Source organism: Salvelinus alpinus, chromosome 6 (genome assembly GCF_045679555.1).
Source record: "Salvelinus alpinus chromosome 6, SLU_Salpinus.1, whole genome shotgun sequence".
NCBI classification, from domain to species: domain Eukaryota; kingdom Metazoa; phylum Chordata; class Actinopteri; order Salmoniformes; family Salmonidae; genus Salvelinus; species Salvelinus alpinus.
Window position 1 is genome coordinate 57308167 of NC_092091.1, and position 26206 is coordinate 57334372.

At 43.4% G+C, this 26206-nt stretch overlaps 2 protein-coding genes across 3 annotated transcripts; one reads left to right on the plus strand and one right to left on the minus strand.

The window, feature by feature from the left end:
* Positions 1-922: 922 nt before the first annotated feature.
* LOC139578976 (uncharacterized) lies at positions 923-9447 on the plus strand. Its single transcript, XM_071407142.1, has 2 exons — positions 923-1250; positions 8258-9447. Exons 1-2 carry the CDS (start codon positions 1180-1182, stop codon positions 8961-8963), a joined length of 777 nt encoding a protein of 258 aa, XP_071263243.1. The 5' UTR covers positions 923-1179; the 3' UTR covers positions 8964-9447.
* A 5841-nt stretch (positions 9448-15288) lies between these two features.
* LOC139578977 (E3 ubiquitin-protein ligase ZFP91-like) lies at positions 15289-23167 on the minus strand. Of its 2 annotated transcripts, XM_071407143.1 has the most exons (12): positions 21607-23167; positions 21133-21167; positions 20883-20996; positions 20617-20659; positions 20163-20267; positions 18410-18493; positions 18093-18224; positions 17756-17806; positions 17508-17586; positions 17156-17270; positions 16873-16972; positions 15289-16707 (listed from the first exon to the last, which is right to left on the minus strand). In XM_071407143.1, exons 1-12 carry the CDS (start codon positions 21999-22001, stop codon positions 15621-15623), a joined length of 2340 nt encoding a protein of 779 aa, XP_071263244.1. In that variant the 5' UTR covers positions 22002-23167; the 3' UTR covers positions 15289-15620. The 2 variants fall into 2 exon arrangements, with proteins under 2 accessions (XP_071263244.1, XP_071263246.1); XM_071407145.1 differs by lacking the exon at positions 20883-20996 and having other exon boundaries at positions 21607-22356.
* Between the last annotated feature and the right edge of the window lie 3039 nt (positions 23168-26206).

Sequence of the window (26206 nt, forward strand, 5' to 3'; positions counted from 1 at the left end):
GTGCATGTGTGTGTGTTTATATGTGTGCTGGGGTCAGTGTGTGTGCATGTATGTGCAGGAGTGTCAGTGTAGGCGTGTGTGACTGTGTGGGTAGAGACCCGTGAGTGGCAAGTAGTCAGTGCATATAGACAGTGGGTCAGGCTGGGCAGCCATTGCATAGTTTTTCAAAAGTCTCAGTGTCTGGAGTTATTGGCTGTTCAAAAGTATCAGTGCTTGGGGATAGAAGCTGTCTCGGAGCCTGTCGGTCCGAGACCCAACGCTCCGGTACCGCCTATATGATCCATGAATCCAGTCCAAAACCCAAGTCCAAGAGGCAAATCTTTTGATAAAAATAAATAAATGATAATAATAATAAAAATACATAAAACAACTTTTGATTGATTGCGACCAAGGTGGGTTTAAGAAAATTGTTGGAAGGCATAGCATATTTGGGGTAACATAAACCTATAGCAATATGATTTTACCAGGATACTGCCTCACTTTTAATAATAGTTTTCAATCTATAAGCCAATATGTAATTTATAGGCCTATAGTGTATTGGAACCAATGGTGTGGTTAGAGTAGAACGTGTGGCTGGGCATATAGACCCCAATCCCCCATGAAATAACACCATATATAGATTCTACAGATACCAGTGAAGAGTCCCAATCCCACTTTTACTACGGCACGTAGAATAGTTCTCTCTATAAACCAATATGTATTTCATATAGTGTTGCATTGGGGGCATATATTTGACCTGGTTTTAAAACCCAAATGTAATGCAAATATCACTTAATTATGAACACATACGAGTTATTGTTAATTATTGTTTAGACAATTATTGCTCATATATCATGAATAAGTACAGGTAACGGGCTCTTTTATACAATTACCTGGACTTTTATTTATTTTGAATATTTTCGAAATTCCGTGACCCAGAAGTACTGTTTTAGTGTTGCGGACACTTTCTTTTGGATTAGCAAATTGTAGCTACACCAACAACAGAAATACAACAATTCATAAATGTATTGAGCAACAAACATCTTCATACGGATTATAACTTCCAGTTCAATCAAACACAAAACGCAGACCGCAATTTGTGACTGGATTAAGGCGAAACAAGGACGAAGAGAAAGACAAATATAGCTACTAGCTAACGTTACGTTAGCCTGTTAACGTAAAGGCTAGCAGCAAGCTGACATGAATTCTCTCGTCGGCTATGGCGTGTCCTCTGATTCTGACAGCGATGGGGATATTGTAAACAACAAGAAGTAAGTTACAATTCAGGAATACAATTTAGAAAAACTTTGTTTGTGGAAGATGAATTGAAAAGATTGACGTGTGTTCCATAGAGCTCGCCAGTTTGTAGTCCTAAAACCCGGAAATGAGTTACCTGGTTCGTTCAGCAATTCCTATGCGGAAAGAATAGGGTTTGGGGATAAATGCAGAATATAAGGTCTGAGGTTAACACAGGTTTAGGAGATCTTATATGTTTTGTTCTATGAGATAATATCGGTCAGTTTTATTTTATTTAACCTTTATTTTATCAGGAAGTCATATTGATACCAAGCTCTCTTTTACAGATGAGCCCTGAATTGCACAAATTACAGAAAATACACACATCAACATATAAACTTCAAAAAGCAAGCAGAAAGAAAAACACGGTCATAAAAAACAAACACATTAATTTGTACTAAGGTCCTCAATCAGCTCTCTGAATTGTGCTAGAGGCACCAACACAACACATTTAAGAATATTTGGAATACTGTTCAACAAATAAGGTGCAAGAAAACTATAAGCTGATTTACATAAGTCAGAGACCAAAGGAATTTCCAGTTAGCAATCCCTGAGACCCAGTGTGGTAACTCGTATGTCTAAAGTTTAGTAAAGATATTGGGTACAGTGGGACTTATTGTAAAATAGCTTTATGAATGAAAACATAGTTATCTATCAACCTACGTGACATAAAAGAGGGCCAACCAACTTTCTGGTAGAGAATGCAGTGATGAGTCCTACAATTGTTGGCCATAATAATGTGCTTTGATAAACTGCATCTAATGGCTTTAATGAAGTGGTAGCTGTGTTCCTAGTATAGATGATGCTGCCATAGTCTAGGGACGATAGGAACGTCGACTGAATAATCCGTTTTTTACTACTTAGCGAGAGGCAGCACCTTCTTCTATAGAAGAAGCTCATTTTTATTCTCAGCTTCTTAACTAACTTGGCAATATGCTTTTTAAAAGACAGCTTTTCGTCTATTCAGATGCACAGACATTTGTAAGCAGGGACACGATCAATATGGACACCATCCAAAGTACATATGCTTAAATTATCTGAGTTATTTTTATGCGCTCTAGAAAACAATATATACTTAGTTTTACCTGCATTCAGTACTCATTTCAGGTCAATAAAGTTTTTCTATAATACAATGATGGCAGACTGTAGTTCAAATAGAGCCTGCTCAACTGTGGGGGCAATAGAGTACACAACAGTATCATTGGCATATCAGGTTGCAATTTAATATAAACAGTAAAAAGTACAGGACCCAAAATTGACCACTGCGGGACACCTTTTTTAACATCCAGGAAACCTGATTTAACACCATCAGTAGATACAGATTGAGTTCTATCTGTCAAGTCATTTTTTAAATAGTTACAGTTACTGGTCTAGGCCAATTGAGGAAAGCCTCTGAATTAGCAGTGAGTGATGAACTGTATTGAAAGCCCTTGACAGGTCAATGAAGAGGGCAGCCCAAGGTTGCCTTTTAACCATACAGTTAATCGCTAAAATATTTGAATCCTTTATTAATTCTCAGCTAAGATCTTTCTTATCTTTGAAATGTATTCTAAATGTACACTAACGGTCAAAAGTTTTAGATAGCACATTATTATGGCCAACAATTGTAGGACTCATCACTGCATTCTCTACCAGAAAGTTGGTTGGCCCTCTTAGGTTGATAGATTGCTATGTTTTCATTCATAAAGCTACTCATATTTATTTATCTTGCTCCTTTGCATCCCAGTATCTCTACTTGCACATTCATGTATGCATATGTATGTATGTATGTATGTATGTAGGTAGGTAGGTAGGTAGGTAGGTAGGTAGGTAGGTAGGTGTGTGTGTGTGTGTGTATATATGTATGTGTGTGTGTGTGTGTATGTATATATATATATTTTATATGTATGTATATTTTTATGAGCAGTGTATATATATATATATATATTCGTCACATGTATGTATGTATGTATATATATATATATATGTATGTATATATATATATATATATATATATATATATATATATATATATATATATATATACATACATACATACATACATACATATACATGTGCCGAATATATATATATATATATATATATATATATATATATATATATACACTGCTCAAAAAAATAAAGGGAACACTTAAACAACACAATGTAACTCCAAGTCAATCACACTTCTGTGAAATCAAACTGTACACTTAGGAAGCAACACTGATTGACAATAAATGTCACATGCTGTTGTGCAAATGGAATAGACAAAAGGTGGAAATTATAGGCAATTAGCAAGACACCCCCAATAAAGTTATGGTTCTGCAGGTGACGACCACAGACCACTTCTCAGTTCCTATGCTTCCTGGCTGATGTTTTGGTCACTTTTGAATGCTGGCGGTGCTTTCACTCTAGTGGTAGCATGAGACGGAGTCTACAACCCACACAAGTGGCTCAGGTAGTGCAGTTCATCCAGGATGGCACATCAATGCGAGCTGTGGCAAAAAGGTTTGCTGTGTCTGTCAGCGTAGTGTCCATGTAGTGTCCAGTGTAGCATGGAGGCGCTACCAGGAGACAGGCCAGTACATCAGGAGACGTGGAGGAGGCCGTAGGAGGGCAACAACCCAGCAGCAGGACCGCTACCTCCGCCTTTGTGCAAGGAGGTGCACTGCCAGAGCCCTGCAAAATGACCTCCAGCAGGCCACAAATGTGCATGTGTCAGCATATGGTCTCACAAGGGGTCTGAGGATCTCATCTCGGTACCTAATGGCAGTCAGGCTACCTCTGGCGAGCACATGGAGGGCTGTGCGGCCCCACAAAGAAATGCCACCCCCACACCATGACTGACCCACCGCCAAACCGGTCATGCTGGAGGATGTTGCAGGCAGCAGAACGTTCTCCACGGCGTCTCCAGACTCTGTCACGTCTGTCACATGTGCTCATGTGCTCAGTGTGAACCTGCTTTCATCTGTGAAGAGCACAGGGCGCCAATGGCGAATTTGCCAATCTTGGTGTTCTCTGGCAAATGCCAAACGTCCTGCACGGTGTTGGGCTGTAAGCACAACCCCCACCTGTGGACGTCGGGCCCTCATACCACCCTCGTGGAGTCTGTTTCTGACCGTTTGAGCAGACACATGCACATTTGTGGCCTGCTGGAGGTCATTTTGCAGGGCTCTGGCAGTGCACCTCCTTGCACAAAGGCGGAGGTAGCGGTCCTGCTGCTGGGTTGTTGCCCTCCTACGGCCTCCTCCACGTCTCCTGATGTACTGGCCTGTCTCCTGGTAGCGCCTCCATGCTCTGGACACTACGCTGACAGACACAGCAAACCTTTTTGCCACAGCTCGCATTGATGTGCCATCCTGGATGAACTGCACTACCTGAGCCACTTGTGTGGGTTGTAGACTCCGTCTCATGCTACCACTAGAGTGAAAGCACCGCCAGCATTCAAAAGTGACCAAAACATCAGCCAGGAAGCATAGGAACTGAGAAGTGGTCTGTGGTCACCACCTGCAGAACCATTCCTTTATTGGGGGTGTCTTGCTAATTGCCTATAATTTCCACCTTTTGTCTATTCCATTTGCACAACAGCATGTGAAATTTATTGTCAATCAGTGTTGCTTCCTAAGTGGACAGTTTGATTTCACAGAAGTGTGATTGACTTGGAGTTACATTGTGTTGTTTAAGTGTTCCCTTTATTTTTTTGAGCAGTGTATATATATTCTGCACATCTACCATTCCAGTGTTTAATTGCTATATTGTAATTACTTCGCCACCGTGGCCTATTTATTGCCTTACCTCCCTTATCCTACCTCAGTTGCACATACTGTATATATACTTTTTCTACAGTATTATTGACTGTATGTTTGTTTATTCCATGTGTAACTCTGTGTTGTTGTATGTGTCAAACTGCTTTGCTTTATCTTGGCCAGGTTGCAGTTGCAAATGAGAACTTGTTCTCAACTGGCCTACCTGGTTAAATAAAGGTGAAATAAAAAAATAAAAAATTCAAGGGTTTTTCTTTATTTGAACTATTTTCTACATTGTAGAATAATAGTGAAGACATCAAAACTATGAAATAACACATATGGAACCAAAACATATTTTATATTTGAGATTCTTCAAATAGCCACCCTTTGCCTTGATGACAGCTTTGCACACTCCTGGCATTCTCTCAACCAGCTTCATGAGGTAGTCACCTGGAATGCATTTCAAATAACAGGTGTGCCTTATAAAAGTTAATTTGTGGAATTTCTTTCCTTCTTATTGCGTTTGAGCCAATCAGTTTTGTTGTGACATCGTAGGGAGGAATACATAAGATAGCCCTATTTGGTTAAAGACCAAGTCCATATTATGGCAGGGACAGCTCAAATAAGCAAAGAGAAACGACAGTCCATCATTACTTTAAGAATGATTACTTTAATAGATCAGTCTATTTCCGGAAAATGTCAAGAAATTTGAACGTTTCTTCAAGTGCAGTCGCAAAAACCATCAAGCGCTATGATTTAACTGGCTCTCATGAGGACTGCCACAGGAATGTAAGACCCAGAGTTACCTCTGCTGCAGAAGATACGTTCATTAGAGTTACCAGTCTCATAAATTGCAGCCCAAATAAATGCTTCACAGAGTTAAAGTAACAGACACATCTCAACATCAATTGTTCAGAGGAGACTGTGTGAATCAGGCCTTCATGGTCAAATTGCTGAAAAGAAACCACTACTAAAGGACAGTAATAATAAGAAGAGACTTGCTTGGGCCAAGAAACACAAGCAATGGACATTAGACTGGTGAAAATTTGTCCTTTGGTCTGGAATCCAAGTATGAGATTTTTGGTTCCAACTGGCGTGTCTTTGTGAGACGCTGTGTGGGTGAACGGATGATCTCCGCATGTGTATTTCCCACCGTAAAGCATGGAGGAGGAGGTGTTATGTTGTGGAGGTGCTTTGCTGGTGACACTGTCTGTGATTTATTTAGAATTCAAGGCACACTTAACCAGCATGGCTACCACAGCATTCTGCAGCGATACGCCATCCCATCTGGTTTGGGCGTAGTGGGACTATAATTTGTGTTTCAACAGGACAATGACCCAACACACCTCCAGGCTGTGTAAGGCCTATTTTACAGAGAGGGAGAGTGATGGAGTGCTGCATCAGATGACCTGGCCTCCACATTCCCCCCCGATCTTAACCAAATTGAGATGGTTTGGGATAATTCGGACCGCAGAGTGAAGGAAAAGCAGCCAACAAGTGCTCAGCATTTGTGGGAACTCCTTCAAGACTGTAGGAAAAGCATTCCAGGTGAAGCTGGTTGAGAGAATGCCAAGAGTGTGCAAATCTGTCATCAAGGCAAAGGGTGGCTATTTGAAGAATCTCAAATATAAAATATATTTTCATTTGTTTAACACTTTTTGGTTACGACATGATTCCATATGTGTTATTTCATAGTTTTCAATGTCTTCACTACAATGTAGAAAATAGTAAAAATAAAGAAAAACCCTTGAATGAGTAGGTGTTCTAAAACCTTTGACTGGTAGTGTACAATCAGTCAGGTTTTAAACCATGTCATCCCTTGTTATAAATGATGCTAGGCAAGAAAGTTTATATCGTTTATATCGTATTCTAAATGTACATCAGTCGGGTTTTAAACCAGGTCAACCCTAGTTATAAATGATGCTAGGCAAGAAAGTTTAGAAATAGGCAGATAATTATCTCGGTCAAAAGGGTCACCTTCTAAACCTTGGGGATAGTACCAGATATAATTGTCAGGTATAGGTATATAATCGTCAGCCCTAGTGGATTAAAAAAAATATATATATGTATTTTTTTTTACATCAATCTCATGCAAGGCACATCGCAGATAGTGAATTGTTGAAATGGAAACAAATATTCACTCGAAGTTGACAGGTTAATCGTTGAGTCAGCTAGAGGCTGGCAGAGGGAAAAGCAGTCAATTGACTGACCAGGGTCAATTAAACAACTGTTTCTCTCAAATAAAAAGCCTGCTGAGATGATGAAATGATCATTTAAAAGCATCACTTATCCCATTCGTCCCAGTTACGATGCCAGAGAGTCAGACAGAACTTGCTTAGGTAGGGAAGAAGAGGAATTGTTACACTTCAGTGCATTTACTGTTTTTCCCAAATTTTGAAGGATCACCAGCTGAGTCATAGATGGAGCTTAAAAGGTAGCTTAATATAGCTTTCTTAATCGCGATAGTACATCTGTCTCTCAATTCTGAAAGATTGCCAGTCCACTGGAGAGTCAGTTTTCCTTGCTTTAGCCCAGGCCTGATTTCTCATCTGAATGAGTTCAGATAGCTCTAACCTTTTTGTTTTCTTCTGAGCTATCTTTGACTCTAAATTGTTTTTAAATGGGTGTGTTTATTTGTCAGAGGAATACATATCGAGGATACATTTTCTAGAGCCAATTCTGGGTCAGGAATACAGGAGACCGTGGCTAAATCAGAGTAGAACATGTTATGTAAAACCCCTTAAGGAGAATCATTTTTTTAAAGTGATCTTAATTCAACAAGGATTAGTAGTTTGCTGTTTCGTATCTCTAATGCATACTCCACTAGACAAATATTAGTTAACATTACCTTTATGAATTATGACGCCTTTGTGCTTTATGCTTGTTTTGATTACATAAATGTTTCAAAATGGACAAAAAGTGACGTTAGCTGATGAAGATTATGTCAAGGAACAAAACGTACAAGATCTCCCTAAGCCTGTGTTTACCACAGACCTTAATTTCGGCAGTTAACCAGAAACTCCATTAATTTCCCCATAGGCTTTGTCCAATGAACCATGAGTTGGTGCCTACAAAAAGATGCCATTACTATTGTTCTCTATGGAGAGGAGTGTTGTGATTGGTCTTGCTACCCAAACCAGATGATTTCTCCTTCCAGTCAAATTAAATATTTCCAGATTGAGAAGTCCTTGAAATCTTTTTTTGGATAACGCTACAGCTAGTATACCAGTCCATTTATAAATGTTTTTTCTTTGAAGGACTGAGAGCAAGGTGGATGGAGAGACCCAGAAGAAGGGCCGCAATTTCCTCCTAGAGTCCGGGTCAGCCTCCAGTGAGTCGGACTGTGACTCCAACCCAGAGGAAGAGGTGGACCCCGTATCTCAACTACAACCAAAACGCCCTCCTCCTTCCTGTATGGGACCGCCCTCAGAGTCCCGGACCCCTCTCCTCCCCGCACCCCCTAGCTCCCTCTCCCACAAACTCCCCCCTCCCCCCCTCGGGGCCTCATCCAAGAGTGGCGTATTCGCCAACCCCTTCAAGGCTCAAGCCGACCAGAAGCTCAACGTCTTGCAGAAGCATGTCCCTCTCACAGTGCAGGCCCGGCCCTCCCAGATAGGGGGCAAGAGGATGTGTGTGGCGTACAGGAAGGACGGACGCTGCAGGTTCGGGATCAAATGCAAGTTTGCCCACGACAGCGATCTCCAGAGCTCCATCATTCCCAGTGACTATGACCCCCCTGCGGATGACGCTCCCGGATCACATCAAGCTGACCCCAACGCGGGAGGCTCTTCACACATGGGTCGCCAGAACTTTCACCACAACCAGGGAGGAGCCCCTGAAGAGGAGGGGGGTCAGCAGTCTAGGAAGAGGAGAGTAGGGCTGAGTAACACCCTAGTGCCCCCTAAAAGGTCAATGAAGAATTATGCAATGCAGAGGAAGAGGGAACAGGTCAATTTGAACTGAGCGACTTGCACAGGAATACTGTCAGCAGCAATACAGTGTGTGTGTGTGTGTGTGTGTGTGTGTGTGTGTGTGTGTATACGCGTGTGTGTATACGCTCACATTGTTTTAGTGTGTGACAAGATAAAATGGGAATGTGTTCCAATTTTGTACCATTATTCTGCACTCATTTACTCCCCCCATGGATGTATGGACTGGTGTAAAATATGGTTTAAATTTCTCCCTACCCATGCTTACGAGTGAGCAAGTGCAAACTAACCAGACTACAGCCAGAGAGTATTCTATACACCGCTTGTCAGTATGCAAGATAGGATAACTATACCACACTTCCGAACCTCTGTTCAGTCCAGTACATATACGTCAGATTGGTAGTTTGTACATGACGTTTTTGTAGTTTCATTGAAAACGTATTACCTTTTGGAAGAAACTGTCCGTTGGAAATATAAGCTACATTTTTATCATTGTTAAATAAATGCTTTAAATGTTTTGTTATTTGTGTTTGTGATCACTTAAATGATACATGGACATAGGAACTGGAGATACAAATAAAGTTATGGGTTGAGTTTAGGAAAATGTAACCGTTCATTTCAATGGTTTTTGCGTTGATTAGAGAAAGATTGAAAGGAGAGGCAGCACAGGGTTGCTTTTTTGGACCAGTTGCAACACACTCATGCATCAGTCACAATGTAAAGCACACACACTTAGCTCCTGCTTTCTGGGATGGATCTATTGGAGCCCCATACACCGGCGATTGAAGCTTCTCCAGCCCAAAAAACTGCAATGAAAGCCAAGATCGAACGGAACCGACAGCGGACTCTGATGCCGAGGTAAGCCCGACTTGCTAGCGGACTATTGGCAGGAGAGGGGGGTGGCACCTCGGCTAAAGTCGTAAAAAAAACATTCGACTCTCGAGGCGGGTTCTTCATTGATGAAGAAGAGGAGGGACAGGAGGAGCAATTGATGAAGGAGAGGGACAGGAGGAGCAAAGGGGGAGTAAGGTCGTGCGTCAACCAGGTATGTACATTTATAACTAATCAACCATTGCAGGAGGCAGCAGGGTCATATCTGTTGCGTTATGTCAACGTCTATCAGAGGTCATCTGTCTAGCAGCTATGCTGTCATCTGTCAAAGATAAGATCCATTGGTTCATGTGTGCCCCCGTATGGATTCATGCCATAGCAAATGCCAGTGGCTAAGTGGAGTCAGTTTCTTTCTATAGCCCAGCTACCTGAAACATTGGCCATATCAATAACAACATCAACAATTATCAAGATTGTCACAAGAAACAATCAGTAACAACAATAATGAAGGGTGTTTTTTTTACTGACTAGGGCACCTTGGCTGGCTGACTGACTCCTAGCACTCTGCATTGGTCGTAAGTTGCTCTTGATAAGAGCAGACACATCGATGGCCCTGAACGAACTTTATCTGACTCTTTGTAAACTGGAAACCACACACCCTGAGGCTGCATTCATCGTAGCTGGGGATTTTAACAAGGCTAATCTAAAAACAAAACTCCCTAAATTCTATCAGCATATCGATTGTGCTACCAGGGCTGGAAAAACCCTAGATCATTGTTATACTAATTTCCGCGACGCATATAAGGCCCTCCCCCGCCCCCCTGTCGGAAAAGCTGACCACGACTCCATTTTGTTGATTCCAGCCTACAAACAGAAACTAAAACAACAAGCTCCCGCGCTCAGGTCTGTTCAACGCTGGTCCGACCAATCTGATTCCACGCTTCAAGACTGCTTCGATCACGCGGATTGGAATATGTTCCGCATTGCGTCCAACAACAATATTGACGAATATGCTGATTCGGTGAGCGAGTTCATTAGGAAGTGCATTGACGATGTCGTACCCACAGCAACGATTAAAACATTCCCAAACCAGAAACCGTGGATTGACGGCAGCATTCGCGTGAAACTGAAAGCGCGAACCACTGCTTTTAACCAGGGCAAGGTGACCGGAAGCATGACCGAATACAAACAGTGTAGCTATTCTCTCCGCAAGGCAATCAAACAGGCTAAGTCCCAGTACAGAGACAAAATCGAGTCGCAATTCAACAGCTCAGACACAAGAGGTATGTGGCAGGGTCTACAGTCAATCACTGATTACAAAAAGAAAACCAGCCCCGTCGCGGACCAGGATGTCTTGCTCCCAGACAGGCTAAACAACTTTTTTGCCCGCTTTGAGGACAATACAGTGCCACTGACACGGCCCCCTACCAAAACCTGCGGGCTCTCCTTCACTGCAGCCGAGGTGAGTAAAACATTTAAACGTGTTAACCCTCGCAAGGCTGCAGGCCCAGACGGCATTCCCAGCCGCGTCCTCAGAGCATGCGCAGACCAGCTGGCTGGTGTGTTTACGGACATATTCAATCAATCCTTATCCCAGTCTGCTGTTCCCACATGCTTCAAGAGGGCCACCATTGTTCCTGTTCCCAAGAAAGCTAAGGTAACTGAGCTAAACGACTACCGCCCCGTAGCACTCACTTCCGTCATCATGAAGTGCTTTGAGAGACTAGTCAAGGACCATATCACCTCCACCCTACCGGACACCCTAGACCCACTCCAATTTGCTTACCGACCCAATAGGTCCACAGACGACGCAATCGCAACCACACTGCACACTGCCCTAACCCATCTGGACAAGAGGAATACCCATGTGAGAATGCTGTTCATCGATTACAGCTCAGCATTTAACACCATAGTACCCTCCAAACTCGTCATCAAGCTCGAGACCCTGGGTCTTGACCCCGCCCTGTGCAACTGGGTCCTGGACTTCCTGACGGGCCGCCCCCAGGTGGTGAGGGTAGGTAACAACATCTCCACCCCGCTGATCCTCAACACTGGGGCCCCACAAGGGTGCGTTCTGAGCCCTCTCCTGTACTCCCTGTTCACCCACGACTGCGTGGCCATGCACGCCTCCAACTCAATCATCAAGTTTGCGGATGACACTACAGTGGTAAGCTTGATTACCAACAACGACGAGACGGCCTACAGGGAGGAGGTGAGGGCCCTCGGAGTGTGGTGTCAGGAAAATAACCTCACACTCAACGTCAACAAAACAAAGGAGATGATTGTGGACTTCAGGAAACAGCAGAGGGAGCACCCCCCTATCCACATCGACGGGTCAGTAGTGGAGAAGGTGGAAAGTTTTAAGTTCCTCGGTGTACACATCACGGACAAACTGAATTGGTCCACCCACACAGACAGCGTCGTGAAGAAGGCGCAGCAGCGCCTCTTCAACCTCAGGAGGCTGAAGAAATTCGGCTTGTCACCAAAAGCACTCACAAACTTCTACAGATGCACAATCGAGAGCATCCTGTCGGGCTGTATCACCGCCTGGTACGGCAACTGCTCCGCCCACAACCGTAAGGCTCTCCAGAGGGTAGTGAGGTCTGCAGAACGCACCACCGGGGGCAAACTACCTGCCCTCCAGGACACCTACACCACCCGATGTCACAGGAAGGCCATAAAGATCATCAAGGACAACAACCACCCAAGCCACTGCCTGTTCACCCCGCTATCATCCAGAAGGCGAGGTCAGTACAGGTGCATCAAAGCAGGGACCGAGAGACTGAAAAACAGCTTCTATCTCAAGGCCATCAGACTGTTAAACAGCCACCACTAACATTTAGCGGCCGCTGCCAACATACTGACTCAACTCCAGCCACTTTAAAAATGGGAATTGATGGAAATTATGTAAAAATGTACCACTAGCCACTTTAAACAATGCCACTTAATATAATGTTTACATACCCTACATTACCCATCTCATATGTATATACTGTACTCTATATCATCTACTGCATCTTGCCATCTTTATGTAATACATGTACCACTAGCCACTTTAAACTATGCCACTTTATGTTTACATACCCTACAGTACTCATCTCATATGTATATACCGTACTCTATACCATCTACTGCATCTTGCCTATGCCGTTCTGTACCACCACTCATTCATATATCTTTATGTACATATTCTTTATCCCTTTACACTTGTGTGTGTATAAGGTAGTAGTTGTGGAATTGTTAGGTTAGATTACTTGTTGGTTATTACTGCATTGTCGGAACTAGAAGCACAAGCATTTCGCTACACTCGCATTAACATCTGCTAACCATGTGTATGTGACTAATAATAACATTTGATTTGATTTGATAAGAGCGTCTGCTAAATGACAAAGATATCACATGTAAATGTACTAGTAGTGTAGACAGTGTTGAGCTAACCTGGGCGCCATGTCTGCTCGGTCTGACAATTCCACAAGCAGTTGGCTAGAGAGCAGAAACCCTCCTTAGAGGCGGGGTGCTCCGAGGAGGCTAAGGAGTCCAGAGAAAACAGGGAGGTGCAGAAGCGCTCCTTAGAGGCGGGGTGCTCCGAGGAGGCTAAGGAGTCAGGAGAGAACAGGGAGGTGCAGAAGCGCTCCTTAGAGGCGGGGTGCTCCGAGGAGGCTAAGGAGTCCAGAGAGAACAGGGAGGTGCAGAAGCGCTCCTTAGAGGCGGGGTGCTCCGAGGAGGCTAAGGAGTCCAGAGAGAACAGGGAGGTGCAGAAGCGCTTCAGCACACAAAGGTCAAAGGTCAGTAACAGTTAAAAAGAAATTGTGAACAATATTTTATAAACATGAATGAAATACTGGGATTGAGACAGACAATAGGCTTTACAGACAACAGATCTACTGTGTTCTGATCCTCACTCAGACCACACGGCCACTCAAGTAAGTCACCTAATATAGATCAAACCTACCAGCTCCAGTGGATTGTGGAAAGCGGGTGATGCAGTTTTGTTTTATTGATTTAAAAGATAAACCTGCACACTGAGCTTGCCCGTATCACTTATGTTTATTCCGCTTACTTATTCATATTAAATGTTTTAGATTGTTATTTAGTCTGTTGTGAACCGAGCTGTGTCGTGCAGTGAGGAGCAGCGTGTGGACAAGGGACACCATTGCTCACGAATACGGCCCTGAGGAGCTAGTGGTTGAAGAGGAGGATCTCTACAGGAATGTCTGTAACACCTGTGGACACCAACTGACCTATGAGAAGATGTAGCTTAGTGTCCTTTAACCCTTATCCCGGGGGTCCACAGGGTGAGTTATTTTTTGTGGACCACTGCTAGACACCGGACACGTAAACTGAGATTCAAATAACTTGTACTTGACACAATTCCTTGTAGCTGAAGCAAGATCTTCCTGAAATCTTATACATGCCATACACAATGTGGCCACAAGAGGGCAGACATATATGAACATTCCTCTACATGTTGTGCTACTCAGAAGCTGCGGATTGCTATCGTACTATAAAATATCAACTTGATAATTTCCCTTTTATATTGACAATTTGTAAGATAATGTAGTATGTAGAAGGATTTATGTCTGAAATAAATATTTTTCCATAATTTGATGTTTTTGCAATAAAATATATATTTAGTTGGATTACTGTGGATGGATAAAGCCAGGATAAAATATGGAGTGGACTGTGGAAGATCCGAAAGCGTTTGACATTGAAGTCAATTCCGATTGAGCCGACATATGCAGCATTTACTTTGAATGTGATTTCCATGACCTCTGTAACATTGCCATAACCTGTCCGTCTCTGTGCGATTTCCTCTGCCCATGCTTTGCCGATGCATGCCCGATCTATAGGCTTGATTCAATCAGATCAAGTGATCGCTAACACCCGCTTAGCTGGTGTTTTGGCGGCGTTGGAGGTGTAACTGCGTTAGAGCTGTCAAATCAGTGAGCACACACCCATCCCACTTGCATTAGATGTTCAGAATGAGAAAGTGTAAGGCTATATAGAAATAATGACACTCAGAAATCCTCCTTTCGTTTAACGATTTCCAATCAACCTAATCAAGGTTTAGGCTAGATAAGGCTACATCTCACATTCCAGTGTTTTCTAACTTGTAAACAAGGCTGCATGGGGATTTCTTATGATGGATGCCGTGCAGCCAATGTCAACTCTAGATATAATGGCATAAGCCGCTTGTACATTGAACAGCTCTAACCCAGTTCCACCTCGAAAACCACCACTATAAGGGTGTTGGCTAGGGCAGATCTGATAGAAACAAAACGGTCTGCTTTGTGTTTGCCATGGAAAATTGAGGACCGTAGTATTGTGATACTAGTATCATGAGGATGGTGGGAGGGGCTCATTGGAATGGCTGGAATGGAAACTATGGAACGGAGTCAAACATGGGAACGTGTTTGACTCGGTTCCATCGATTCCATTCCAGCCATTACAATGAGCCCGTCCTCCTATAGCTCCTCCCACCAGCCTCTTCTGATGAAAACGCTAAACACACAAACACAGAAGGCCAGTTGATGGGTATAGATGGCTACATCACTTTATGTACAAAGGCAACAACTCACACACACAACTGCCCTGATGCGGGTAGATCTAAAAAGCTACCAAAAGTGACTATAAATACATATTTCTGTGATCCTATATATTTCAAATGGTGCCACAATACATTAGGAGGGACATCGCTAGACCTCTCCTTTTATTACTGTCTTTCCCAGTTTCCCCTAACCTCAAAATCCAGACTGAATCACCTTATGTTGTTTCACTTCCCTAATTAGTGATCGTGAAGTGAAACAGCTGAATTCAGTTTGAATTTCCAGGCTAGTCCCCCACCCCCCACCCGACTACTCTAGATAAGTACATGTTGCATGTGCACTTCTGTGGCATCGGTCAAGACATCCCCCTCCACCACTCCGTCACCCTCTCCGCCCCCTTCCCAAACTACCTCTCCCTCCCCTACAGTCTCACACTGTTGAAGGGTGTTAGCGGAAGGAGAGGAGGCAGAGAGAACAGAATCGTCCAGAGCGTAGCTTTCGCTACAACCCACAGTGGTTGGGTCCTGAAGCTGGATGTCCTGAGTTTGGGGCGGACGTTGAAGTTGGGGTTGGACCTGGGCCAAGAGAGGGAGGTTGGCGGTAGAAATATGGGAGCTACTCTGGAGGGTTTGGAGTTGCTGGGGGGTGGCTAACAAGGGGATCTGCTGGAGATGTGTCTGCGACCCGTCGACGGTCTGGAAGGTCATGTGGAGAATCTGCGGCTGCTGATTCTGCTGCTGCTGCTGATAAGACTGCAGGGTCATTTGCTGGGGCTGATGCTGCTGGGTCACTACCGAACCGGAATGAAGGGCCAGTTGCTGCATCTGGGCCTGCTGCTGTTGCGACTGCTGCTGCTGTGGGGAAGCGGCCGCCACCTGCTGAACAAAATGAAGGGGCATCTGGAGCTGGAGGGTGTGGTGGGTCTGCTGCTGCTGCTGGGTGTCGGAGGGCGACGGGGGGTCGATGGGGGACAGGGCGATGGTCAGGGGCATCTGCATGGCGTGGAGGCCCTGGTCCTGACTCACTACTACCACCTGGTGGCTCACCTGACCCATCTGAGCTATCTGTTGCCCCATGTGGGTCACTTGTTCACCCACTTGGGTCACCTGCTGGGCGGGCTCCAGTCGTACCAGCTCCCCCTGGTTCCCGACACAACCCACTCCCGAGGCCTCCAGCAGGGAGGCAGGGGTAGTGATGAGGGCCCCTGCGTTGGCCGCCAGGGCCTCTGCGATGAGCACCTCCGGGTGGCTCTTGGCCTTGTGGGCCACCACACTGTCCTTCTTCTCAAACTTCTTGTTACAGATGGAGCAGGAGAACTGGTAAGTGGCATCAGCGTCGTGCTTCTTCATGTGCCAGTTGAGGGAGGCCTTCTGGCGGCAGGTGAAGCCGCAGATCTCACATCTACAGGAAGTGAAGTAGAACGTAAAAGAGAAAGGGACGGGGGGGGGGGTAAATTCAGGGGGTCAGATGAGGTGCAGGTACAGACAGGTGCAACATTTAAATAATCGGATGGAATGAATTAACAACCAGGCAAACAAATAAATGAGGTTGGAGATGGAAACTCACTGTAGTGGTTTCTCTCCGGTGTGGATCATGCGGTGCACAGCCAGGTTGTGGGAGCTCTTGAAGGCGCGGGCGCAGAACTCGCAGATGTAGTCCCTCTGGTCTGAGAGAGGGAACAGAGAGTTAGCAGTAGCTCATCACAGAAAACAATGACAGGTCAAGCGCTGCTTCTGTGATTGCATGTATACTGTACTTGTGTGTGCATGTAAATGTTAAGTGAGGATAGTTAGCATTCAGTGTGTCTGTATGTGGATCTCTACGTGTGTGTGTGTATGTGTGTGTTTACCGGTGTGGTGCTTGGCATGGCGAAGTAGCTGTTTCTGCAGCCTGAAGAGTCTTCCACAGGATGGGTGAGGACATACAAACTTCTTCTTCAAAAGGTGCTGGTACTTAATATGGTGCTGGAAATTACAGGAAAAAGAGAGTCAGCGAGAGAGACGAAGGATGGGGGAAAAAAACGTAATACTATTCACCTACGTTGGGGTCAATTCCATTTCAACAGTCAATTCAGGAAGTGAAATTGAAATTCAGTTGCATGCATTGGAGAAAAAAAATCTGAATTGAAATCGACCCCAACCCTGTTCGTGCACAACTCAATCTCAGAATAGCTTGTGCGCTTCGTCGTCGCTATGGCAGACCTGCAGGTAGCGAGGGTGAGCCAGGACTGTGCCACACCCCTCCATCTCACAGCGCACGTACTGCACCGGGGGCTTCTTCCTGTGGGGGCGGGACATGACAGAACTGTCAATCATGTGTGTCAATCATCATGTATGTCAGAGGTGAGGGTTCAGCTTTTATACATATGATTTCACTAATGTTTTGTTAGTTGACTGTAAAATAATAAATAAAGAGTATTGTTGCAGTTGAACAGTAATGTCAACTTTACCTTCTTTTCGGGAGCCGGGGACTTTTATCATCTTTCCTTCGCCTGCCTCTCCTGAGGGAAATAGAGAAAATAAAAGAAGTTGGAGAACTCGATTCAAGCAAGGAGTTAAATCAAGAGACCAAACCAATGCCAGATCCAATTCAAATTCCCAAAGTGACACAAGTCTACCCTTGCACACCCTTCCTTTGAAGTCTGAAATTGCACACTCTCCGTTATGGATTTAACAATGGTGGAAACGCCAGCCACTTCCAATGCTTTTAAATACATGATGGGGAGAGTGCAGGTGCACACTTTGGGAGAAGGTTGGAGAATCCGGGGGGGGGGGGGGGGGGCATACTTTCTGGGCAAATCGCCCTCTCCGAACTCGTTCTCCAACTTCACGTCTGTACCCTCTATCTTGATTCCTGTCTCCTTCTCTTTTTTCTCTTTCTGTCTCGGAGGAGGTTTGCGCCGGGGTTTGGGGGCATCCCTAAGAGACGGAGGATCCATTTGGAAGGTCAACAGACAGGTCACATGGGTAAAAGGCACACAAAATACACGCAAACATTTATATGCATACGCACACCCATTCACACAAAGGGAATAATACATTGGAGCTGACATGCACACACACACACACTCCCAAAGGGAAAGCATTACGACACACATACACACCTAGTAGTCTCAGCCTCCGGGTTGTAGCTCTGGTCGTTGAGGTCATCTCTGAAGGGAATGTCATCATCACTGCTGATTTCCCCACTGTAACACAAGCACAATGCTCAAACTCATTGCCTTACACACACACAATGATCCTACCACACCTCCACTTGCTAAACATGTACAGTTGAAGTCGGAGGTTGACATAGACTTATGTTGGAGTCATTAAAACTCGTTTTTCAACCACTCCACACATTTCTTGTTAACAAACTATAGGTTTTGGAAGGTGGGTTTGGAGATCTTCATTGTGCATGACAAGTAATTTTTCCAACAATTGTTTCCAGACAGATTATTTCACTGTATCACAATTCCAGTGGGTCAGAAGTTTACATACACTAAGTTGACTGTGCCTTTAAACAGTTTGGAAAATTCCAGAAAATGATGTCATGGCTTTAGAAGCTTCTGTTAGGCTAATTGACATAATTTGAGTCAATTGGAGGTGTACCTGTGGATGTATTTCAAGGCCTACCTTCAAACTCAGTGCCTCTTTGCCTTGACATCATGGGAAAATCTAAAGAAATCAGCAAAGGCCTCAGAAAAAAAATGGTAGACCTCCACAAGTCTGGTTCATCCTTTGGAGCAATTTCCAAATGCCTGAAGATACCACATTCATCTGTACAAACAATAGTACACAAGTATAAACACCATGGGACCATGCAACCGCCATACCGCTCAGGAAGGAGACATGAAAACAGGTTCAAAAGTATCTATATCCACAGTAAAACGAGTCCTAAATCGACATAACCTGAAAGGCTGCTCAGCAAGGAAGAAGCCACTGCTCCAAAACTGCCATAAAAAAGCCAGACTACGATTTGCAACTGCACATGGGGACAAAGATCGTACTTTTTGGAAAAATGTCCTCTGGTCTGATGAAACAAAAATAGAACTGTTGGGCCATAATGACCATCGTTATGTTTGGAGGACAAAGGGGGCGGGCCTGCAAGCCGAAGAACACCATCCCAACCATGAAGCACGGGGGTGGCAGCATCATGTTGTGGGGGTGCTTTGCTGCAGGAGGGACTGGTGCACTTCACAAAATAGATGGCATCATGAAGATGGAAAATGATGTGGCTATATTGAAGCAACATCTCAAGACATCAGTCAGGAAGTTAAAGCTTGGTCGCAAATGGGTCTTCCAAATGGACAATGACCCCAAGCATACTTCCACAGTTGTGGCAAAATGGCTTAAGGACAACAAATTCAAGGTATTGGTGTGGCCATCACAAAGCCCTGTACCGAATCCCATAGAAAACTTGTGGGCAGAACTGAAAAAGCGTGTGCCTACAAACCTGACTCGGTTACACCAGCTCTGTCAGGAGGAATGGGCCAAAATTCACCCAACTCATTGTGGGAAGCTTGTGGAAGGCTACCCGAAACGTTGACCCAAGTTAAACAATTTAAAGGCAATGCTACCAAATACTAATTGAGTGTATGTAAACTTCCGACTCACTGGGAATGTGATGATAGAAATAAAAGCTGAAATAAATCACTCTCTACTATTATTCTGATATTTCACATTCTTAAAATAAAGTGGTGATCCTAACTGATCTAAAACAGGGAATTTTTACTAGGATTAAATGTCAGGAATTGTGAAAAACTGAGTTTAAATGTATTTGGCAAAGGTGTATGTAAACTTCCGACTTCAACTGTATGTGGACAATTGATTATTGCCTATACTGATCCACACACACTGCTGTCTCGCCAACATTACCTCTGAGACTGTGGCTGGAAGCTGAAGTCTTTAGGGTCATCTTGGAAAGGAGACTCATCTTCTCCTCCCAAGAGAACATCTTCCTCATTCTCCTCTTTTTTCTCACTGAGGCGAGAGGAGTCCGTGTTACTACGGCAGCACAGATAGACAGACCCAAGCCTCTTACGCACGCACACACACAGCCATGAGATGAGTAAGAATGCCGTTTGTTTATTCACCTCAACAAACCGGTGCCGCCACACATTTACTCTGTACTGGTACCCCCCTGTATATAGTCTCGCTATTGTTATTTTACTGCTGCTCTTTAATTTTATGTCTTATTCTTATCCGTATTTTTTTAACTGCATTGTTGGTTAGGGGCTCGCAAAGTAAGCAATTCACTGTAAGGTCTATCTATACCTGCTGTATTTGGCGCATGTGACTAATACAATTTGGAATGCATGTGTATACTCACATCCTAACTGTCTTCTTTGCAACTACCTTTGCTTCCACCTCCACTGGGAAAAAATAAAACATTATCACACAATGCCAATACAACCATTACAATTTGATCGGGCTTTTTCAGGATGACACATTCCCCTCTGTCTCGGGAACGGCCCAACCCCCACAGTGTTGATGTAACCGACCAGAAAATCCAACCCCAGATGTCCATGCAACCCAAGACGTTCTTAGCCCACTCAGTTTAATCCCAAACACAATTTAGCCGGTTGGTGTGCCTACCGGTTGGGTTGTCGGTGCCAGGCTCACTCTTGCACACAGGCTTGGCCGACCCCCTGGCACCCCGGGCAGAAGGGGCCTTGGCACGCGTCTGAGCATTCTGTGAGTGAGGGTGGGCTGGAAAGGGCAAAGTGAGTGCCATCATACACACCTTGAATTAGAATACTAATTCAAGGTGTGTCTTACTAGTTTGTTACTGTAGCCACATATCTTGATCTAGTTTATCAAGCAATGTATGAGGGTGGTCACCTACCTTGAACATCAGTGGGTTTCCTTGGGTCCCCTGAGCTGCAGAGAAAGAGTTATCAAAATAGTGATAACTTCTCGGCGGACTTTCTGTTAATCTAGCTATGTACAATGTGACATAATCATGAGTTGATGTCATTTAAAACTGCTACATACAGATCGCAACTTGACAAAACCGCTCACCCCGGGAAAATGACTTAAATGTAAATGAATGGGAGGACAGGTAAAGCACATTAGACATTAAAACCAGGTATTACCCCTCCCTCTTCCTCCTCCCTTTTTAAAGGAACTGTGCTGGAATATGTACATGTCAGGGAATACAATTAGCAGCAATGCATACAACCGGTTTTATGGCCGTAAAATGTTGACAAGCAAACTTAGCTGGCTAACAATTTCACAGGCATGTAAAGATGTTACGTTTATTGCAGAGGACACGGCTATATTGCAATTTATGGTGTAGTAAAGGCGTATACGAACGTACTCATGAGATTGACTACTGTCATCCCCGACCTCTCCGGTACTCTCTGTTGAAGCTGCGGAGGAGGCATTTTTCCTGGGTCGTGGACAAGCAGCCTTCCTCCGGCGGTTTACGGCTTTGTCAGGGCTCGATTCTTCTGCATCATCACTCTTCTCGCTCTGCAACCAAGCTGGTAGTGTTCGTGTAGACCGGTCCCGTAACACTCGTCCAGAACTCTGAGTGCCTGGTGTTGCTCCATTCGTACACGGCGAAGGAGAAACCCCTTTCTTCCGGCCAACTCCTCGGCCTCTCGAAGTCCTGCGCGGGGTGACCGCTGCACTCGAGGCCGGGGATTTTACCGTGGCCTTGTCATCCTCGGGCTCTTCCCTTTTATTGTTATCGGTGATTTGCGGCTCCATCACCGCGTGTTCCCGGTTCTTACCCTTTTGTCCCGAACCGTATTTATTACTTTCTCTGATACTGTACTGGCAGTAAACAAATGCTTACATTTGATATCACATCGATCAAAACGCTTGGATTGCTAGCTAAAGGCCGTAATCCGACTGTGACATAATTCACAGAATTCGGGCCTTGTCCGCAAATTATAAGCGTTCATTTATTGATCAATAATAAAAACTTTCCTTAATTCATACTATAATAATAAACCAATATCCATTTTTAAAGAACCAGACACTATTTTTGCATTCTTAAAGCTATAGTAAACCTAACTATTTGCACGGGCCATGTCGCGTTACCACTTTGTTGCGTCTCCTTTAAGCCAAAATAAAACCAAGGTTAAATGCATAAGCAACATACTGTTCAGCAGATGCGCACGTTCGCAGCATCATCACCCAAACATATAAGTACAGACCACATAGCACGTGTTGGTCCCATCCCAGTTGTTTACAGATCAGTGAAATCGGACGCGCAGGAGCTGTGCAAAGAGTCCGCGCGCACAGACAGCCCTTCTAGTCGTGGGAAATGTAGGCCGAGTGCAAAGATCACACATGCTATTTTATCTGATTTTATTTTGAATGTAAAGTCTAACAAAGTACAGTGGATGTAAGAGTAAATTGTGTTATCCAGTCCTTTCTTTGTAAATTATACAATGTTTTGTTATTTTATATTTTGCAAGTTATTTTGCCACTAGATGGCAGTGTAGCCTTAAAAGTGGGATGACTGTTCTAAAATGACTGGGTAGCAGACGGGGCGCTGTTCGGAAGCCACTACCAACAATCTCTCACAGTCTCACGTCAGAATTAGACATTCATCCATGTTTCTCAAACATCAAATTTCCAAATGTTTAAGGTTAAGTTGAGGCATTAACTCCGAAATCTTAAGGTTAGTCATTTACTCCGAATTCAAAATCTCAAACAACTTTCTATTGCTGGTTTCAGACTTGTAACCTTTGGAATCAGAGGCCGATGCTTACTGTTGCCCCTAGTGGCTAGTTTCCAGGTTCCATGTAAAAAAGAAACAAAAAATAGCTTCTTACCAAAGAGCAATTTCTCAAGCAAGAATTTTGCTAGGACTATCTGGAAGTGGTTTGAGTGGGGAGGGGAAAACTAAAAACGAGCTATTATTGGCAGAGGGGTTTGGAACTCTCTTTCTTATAGGTCTATTAACTAATTTACCACCTGGTGATATCACAAGGCAGGCCAAAACTCCATCTGACCAAAACAGGCTGTAATTTCAGGCAGTCTTGTCAAACAGCTTATCCACTAGAGGGCATTATCATAATTTTCACAATTTCGCAGTATTATTCCAACCTCATAGTGTGTAAATACAAAACACAGGCGTTTTTGACTGCAGTGGGTCTTTAACATGGATTTTCACATAAAATGTATTCATTTAATGATATATTGAACAATAACGAAACATACAAAAAATGCTATATATTGAGAAGAGTACATAAACTTAACATAGACAGGGGTATTACACGTCAAAAGAAAATGCACTTTTGTCAAAAGGTTTTATGGTATGTACTGCTTTTTTTGTTTTGACATTTTCTCATCATTTCAAAATAAGGTTTCAGTTCTACCTTAAACAGGGTTCCATATCAGTTGTGTCAAAATAAAACATAATTTCAGAATCTTCCAAAGAAACATTAAAAGTGGTTTCCCTTAATATAAACTATTCTAAATCAATCCAAAATCTTCTGACATGAGAGCCGACATGCACCTGTTGAAGTGCTAGATAAGTGCTAGACTTAATAGCACCACTGGGCTGCAGTGTTGACCACCATTTTTATCACTATGCAGCTTTGGTAACCGGTCGGGAGAGAGACACCTGTATGATGCTCTTCACGTTTGTATATTTCACAGCCACTTGGTGGCATGTAAATACAATAAAATACAATATACAATTTTTGGAGTGGCACACTACATGCAGCTGAGGCTATGCTGCTCCAGCCTCTTAATGTGTGTGGGCAGGGGCTGATTGGGACAAGAATTTGGCCCTGGCATTTTATCCACACAAGCCCACATCATTGCACACGCCGCTAACTTTAAAATGTATTATGAGATTGAAGAACACATTGGGAGAGATCTTAGACCATTCCTCCATAAATAATATTTTCAGATCCTTGATATCCTTCATCTGCAATTATGAACTGCCCTCTTTAACAGGGACGGACATAGTGATTTGGAGGCCCCAGGCAGAGGCCAGTCTGAAGCCCCCCTTCCTAATTAAAAAAAAATGGTTTCATAGTAAATACATGTCATTTAACTGTAAAAATGTATTACCTTTGAATGTGCCATGAACACAACCAGTCATTATGTTTTCATCTGATTGTCAAACAAATCACTTCGCACGTTCATCCCAAAAATTCCAGCACTGTGCACCTGCCAGCTTTCCGTCAATTCGCAAGTGGCTAATACTATCTCACCGGAGAAAGCATCAGAGCGAGCAAAACAGCGCTCCTCTGTCTCACTATATGTAGGGTTGGGGGGCCTCGAGCGGAGCATGGGGGATCCTCAAACTGAGAAATTATGCTCTGCTCATGAACAAGGCCCCTTGATGATGTGAGGCATGAGGCAATTGCCTTTTCTGCCTAATGGTAAGTCCACCACTGCTCTTCAATTTCAACCACAGGTTTTCAATGGGGTTGAAGTCTGGAGACTTAAATGGCCATTACAAAATGTTGATTTTGTGGTCAATTAACATTTTTTTTGTGGATTTTGATTTGTGCTTGGTGTTATTGTCCTGCTGGAAGATCCGTACTGTCACAGATTTACACACATGAAATTACGAATTGGCCTGAGGCCACATTGACCTTAGGCGTTAATTATTATTACAGGGCTCCAGACTAACATTTTCCCCTGGTGTCACTGGTGCCGCTAACTTTTACAGTTGGTGGCACCAGCCTATGATTTGGTCAGACCCAAATCATGATTTGGAATCATCTTATAAAGTCATTCATAGTGCTTTATTAAGAACTATAATAAATAGACTACTGAATCAAGAAAAATGTTTTCATCTAACATGTCCAAGCAGGAATGCCTGATTCAAGATATTTTGATGTGCAACCTAATTCAGTGATTGAATTTGTGATGCATTTTGGGTTGACAATTAGACTATAGTTGCTATATTTTAATGTCAAAATAGGACTCCAGAGTTTCCAGCAATTGCATTTTTAAATGTTATACGATCAGAACGGATTTTTCTCTCTAGCGCATAGGGGGAGAGGAGAGTGGCTTGCTCATCACAGCAGCAGGCACAGGGGCAAGGCAGACACTTTCATTACAGAAATCATGAGGATATTACACTTTACTGTTTGAGCAAGTCATGGTTTTAGCCGCCCCCAAAAAGAGGACGCTTTGAGTGGTGGGGTGACAATGTGGAATGTGCTCTTTCTATGTTAATAGGCACCCTTTCCGTTTTTAATGATCCATGATCCTGGCTGTCTAACTGATGACAGAGTCGGAGCAGGTCTCTTTGCTGATGCCGCATTTGACTTTGAATGTGAGTTTGTGTGACCTCAGCTCAGAAAAACCAGGCCAGCCCATCTTGGTAGGGTGGTTATAGATCATTATAGATTAGTATAAAAAAGAAATGGCACAAAAATCTTTAAAAAATTAATCTTAACAGGCCCATGGCCATGTCAAAATTTGAATTGTTTCATTTTTATTAAAATAAATTGTAAACATTTTTGTTTGTAAAAAAATTGTCCAGCCCATCTGGCATTTGTCAGAATTGCCAGATGGCCAATCTGCCCCTGTGTGTGGGTATGTGTAGGGGGTTGGTTAAATTCAATTAAATCTCCAAATTGATGTACTAAAAGAGACAATATCTAATCCTGTTTTACTTAAATGCACTACAGGGGTGATGTACATGACTACATTTTCAACAATATCTTTATTACATTATTCCTATTTTCTTGTTGCTAAATTTGGGACTATGTACATGCAGACAGTCATTGTCTTTATAACACTACTCACATTACATACAGTGCCTTCACACCCCTTGTCTTTTCCCACATTTTTTGTGTTAAAAAGTGGGATTAATTATGATTAAATTGTCATTTTCTGTAATGTCAAAGTGGAAGAAAAATTCAAACATTTGAAAAATAAAACACTAATATATCTTGATTAGATAAGTATTCACCCCTCGAGACAATACATGT

Bases quoted from the DNA above. Each gene is read 5' to 3' on its own strand.
- LOC139578977 (XM_071407143.1), bottom strand. From the start codon at position 22,001: ATGGAGCCGCAAATCACCGATAACAATAAAAGGGAAGAGCCCGAGGAT. The intron at 17,587-17,755 runs GTAAAGTTGACA...CCGCCCCCACAG, and splicing joins CCCCGGCTCCCGAAAAGAAG to GAAGAAGCCCCCGGTGCAGT. The intron at 16,973-17,155 runs GTAAACACACAC...TCCCTCTCTCAG, and splicing joins CCATGCCAAGCACCACACCG to ACCAGAGGGACTACATCTGC.
- LOC139578976 (XM_071407142.1), top strand. From the start codon at position 1,180: ATGAATTCTCTCGTCGGCTATGGCGTGTCCTCTGATTCTGACAGCGAT. The intron at 1,251-8,257 runs GTAAGTTACAAT...TTTTCTTTGAAG, and splicing joins GATATTGTAAACAACAAGAA to GACTGAGAGCAAGGTGGATG.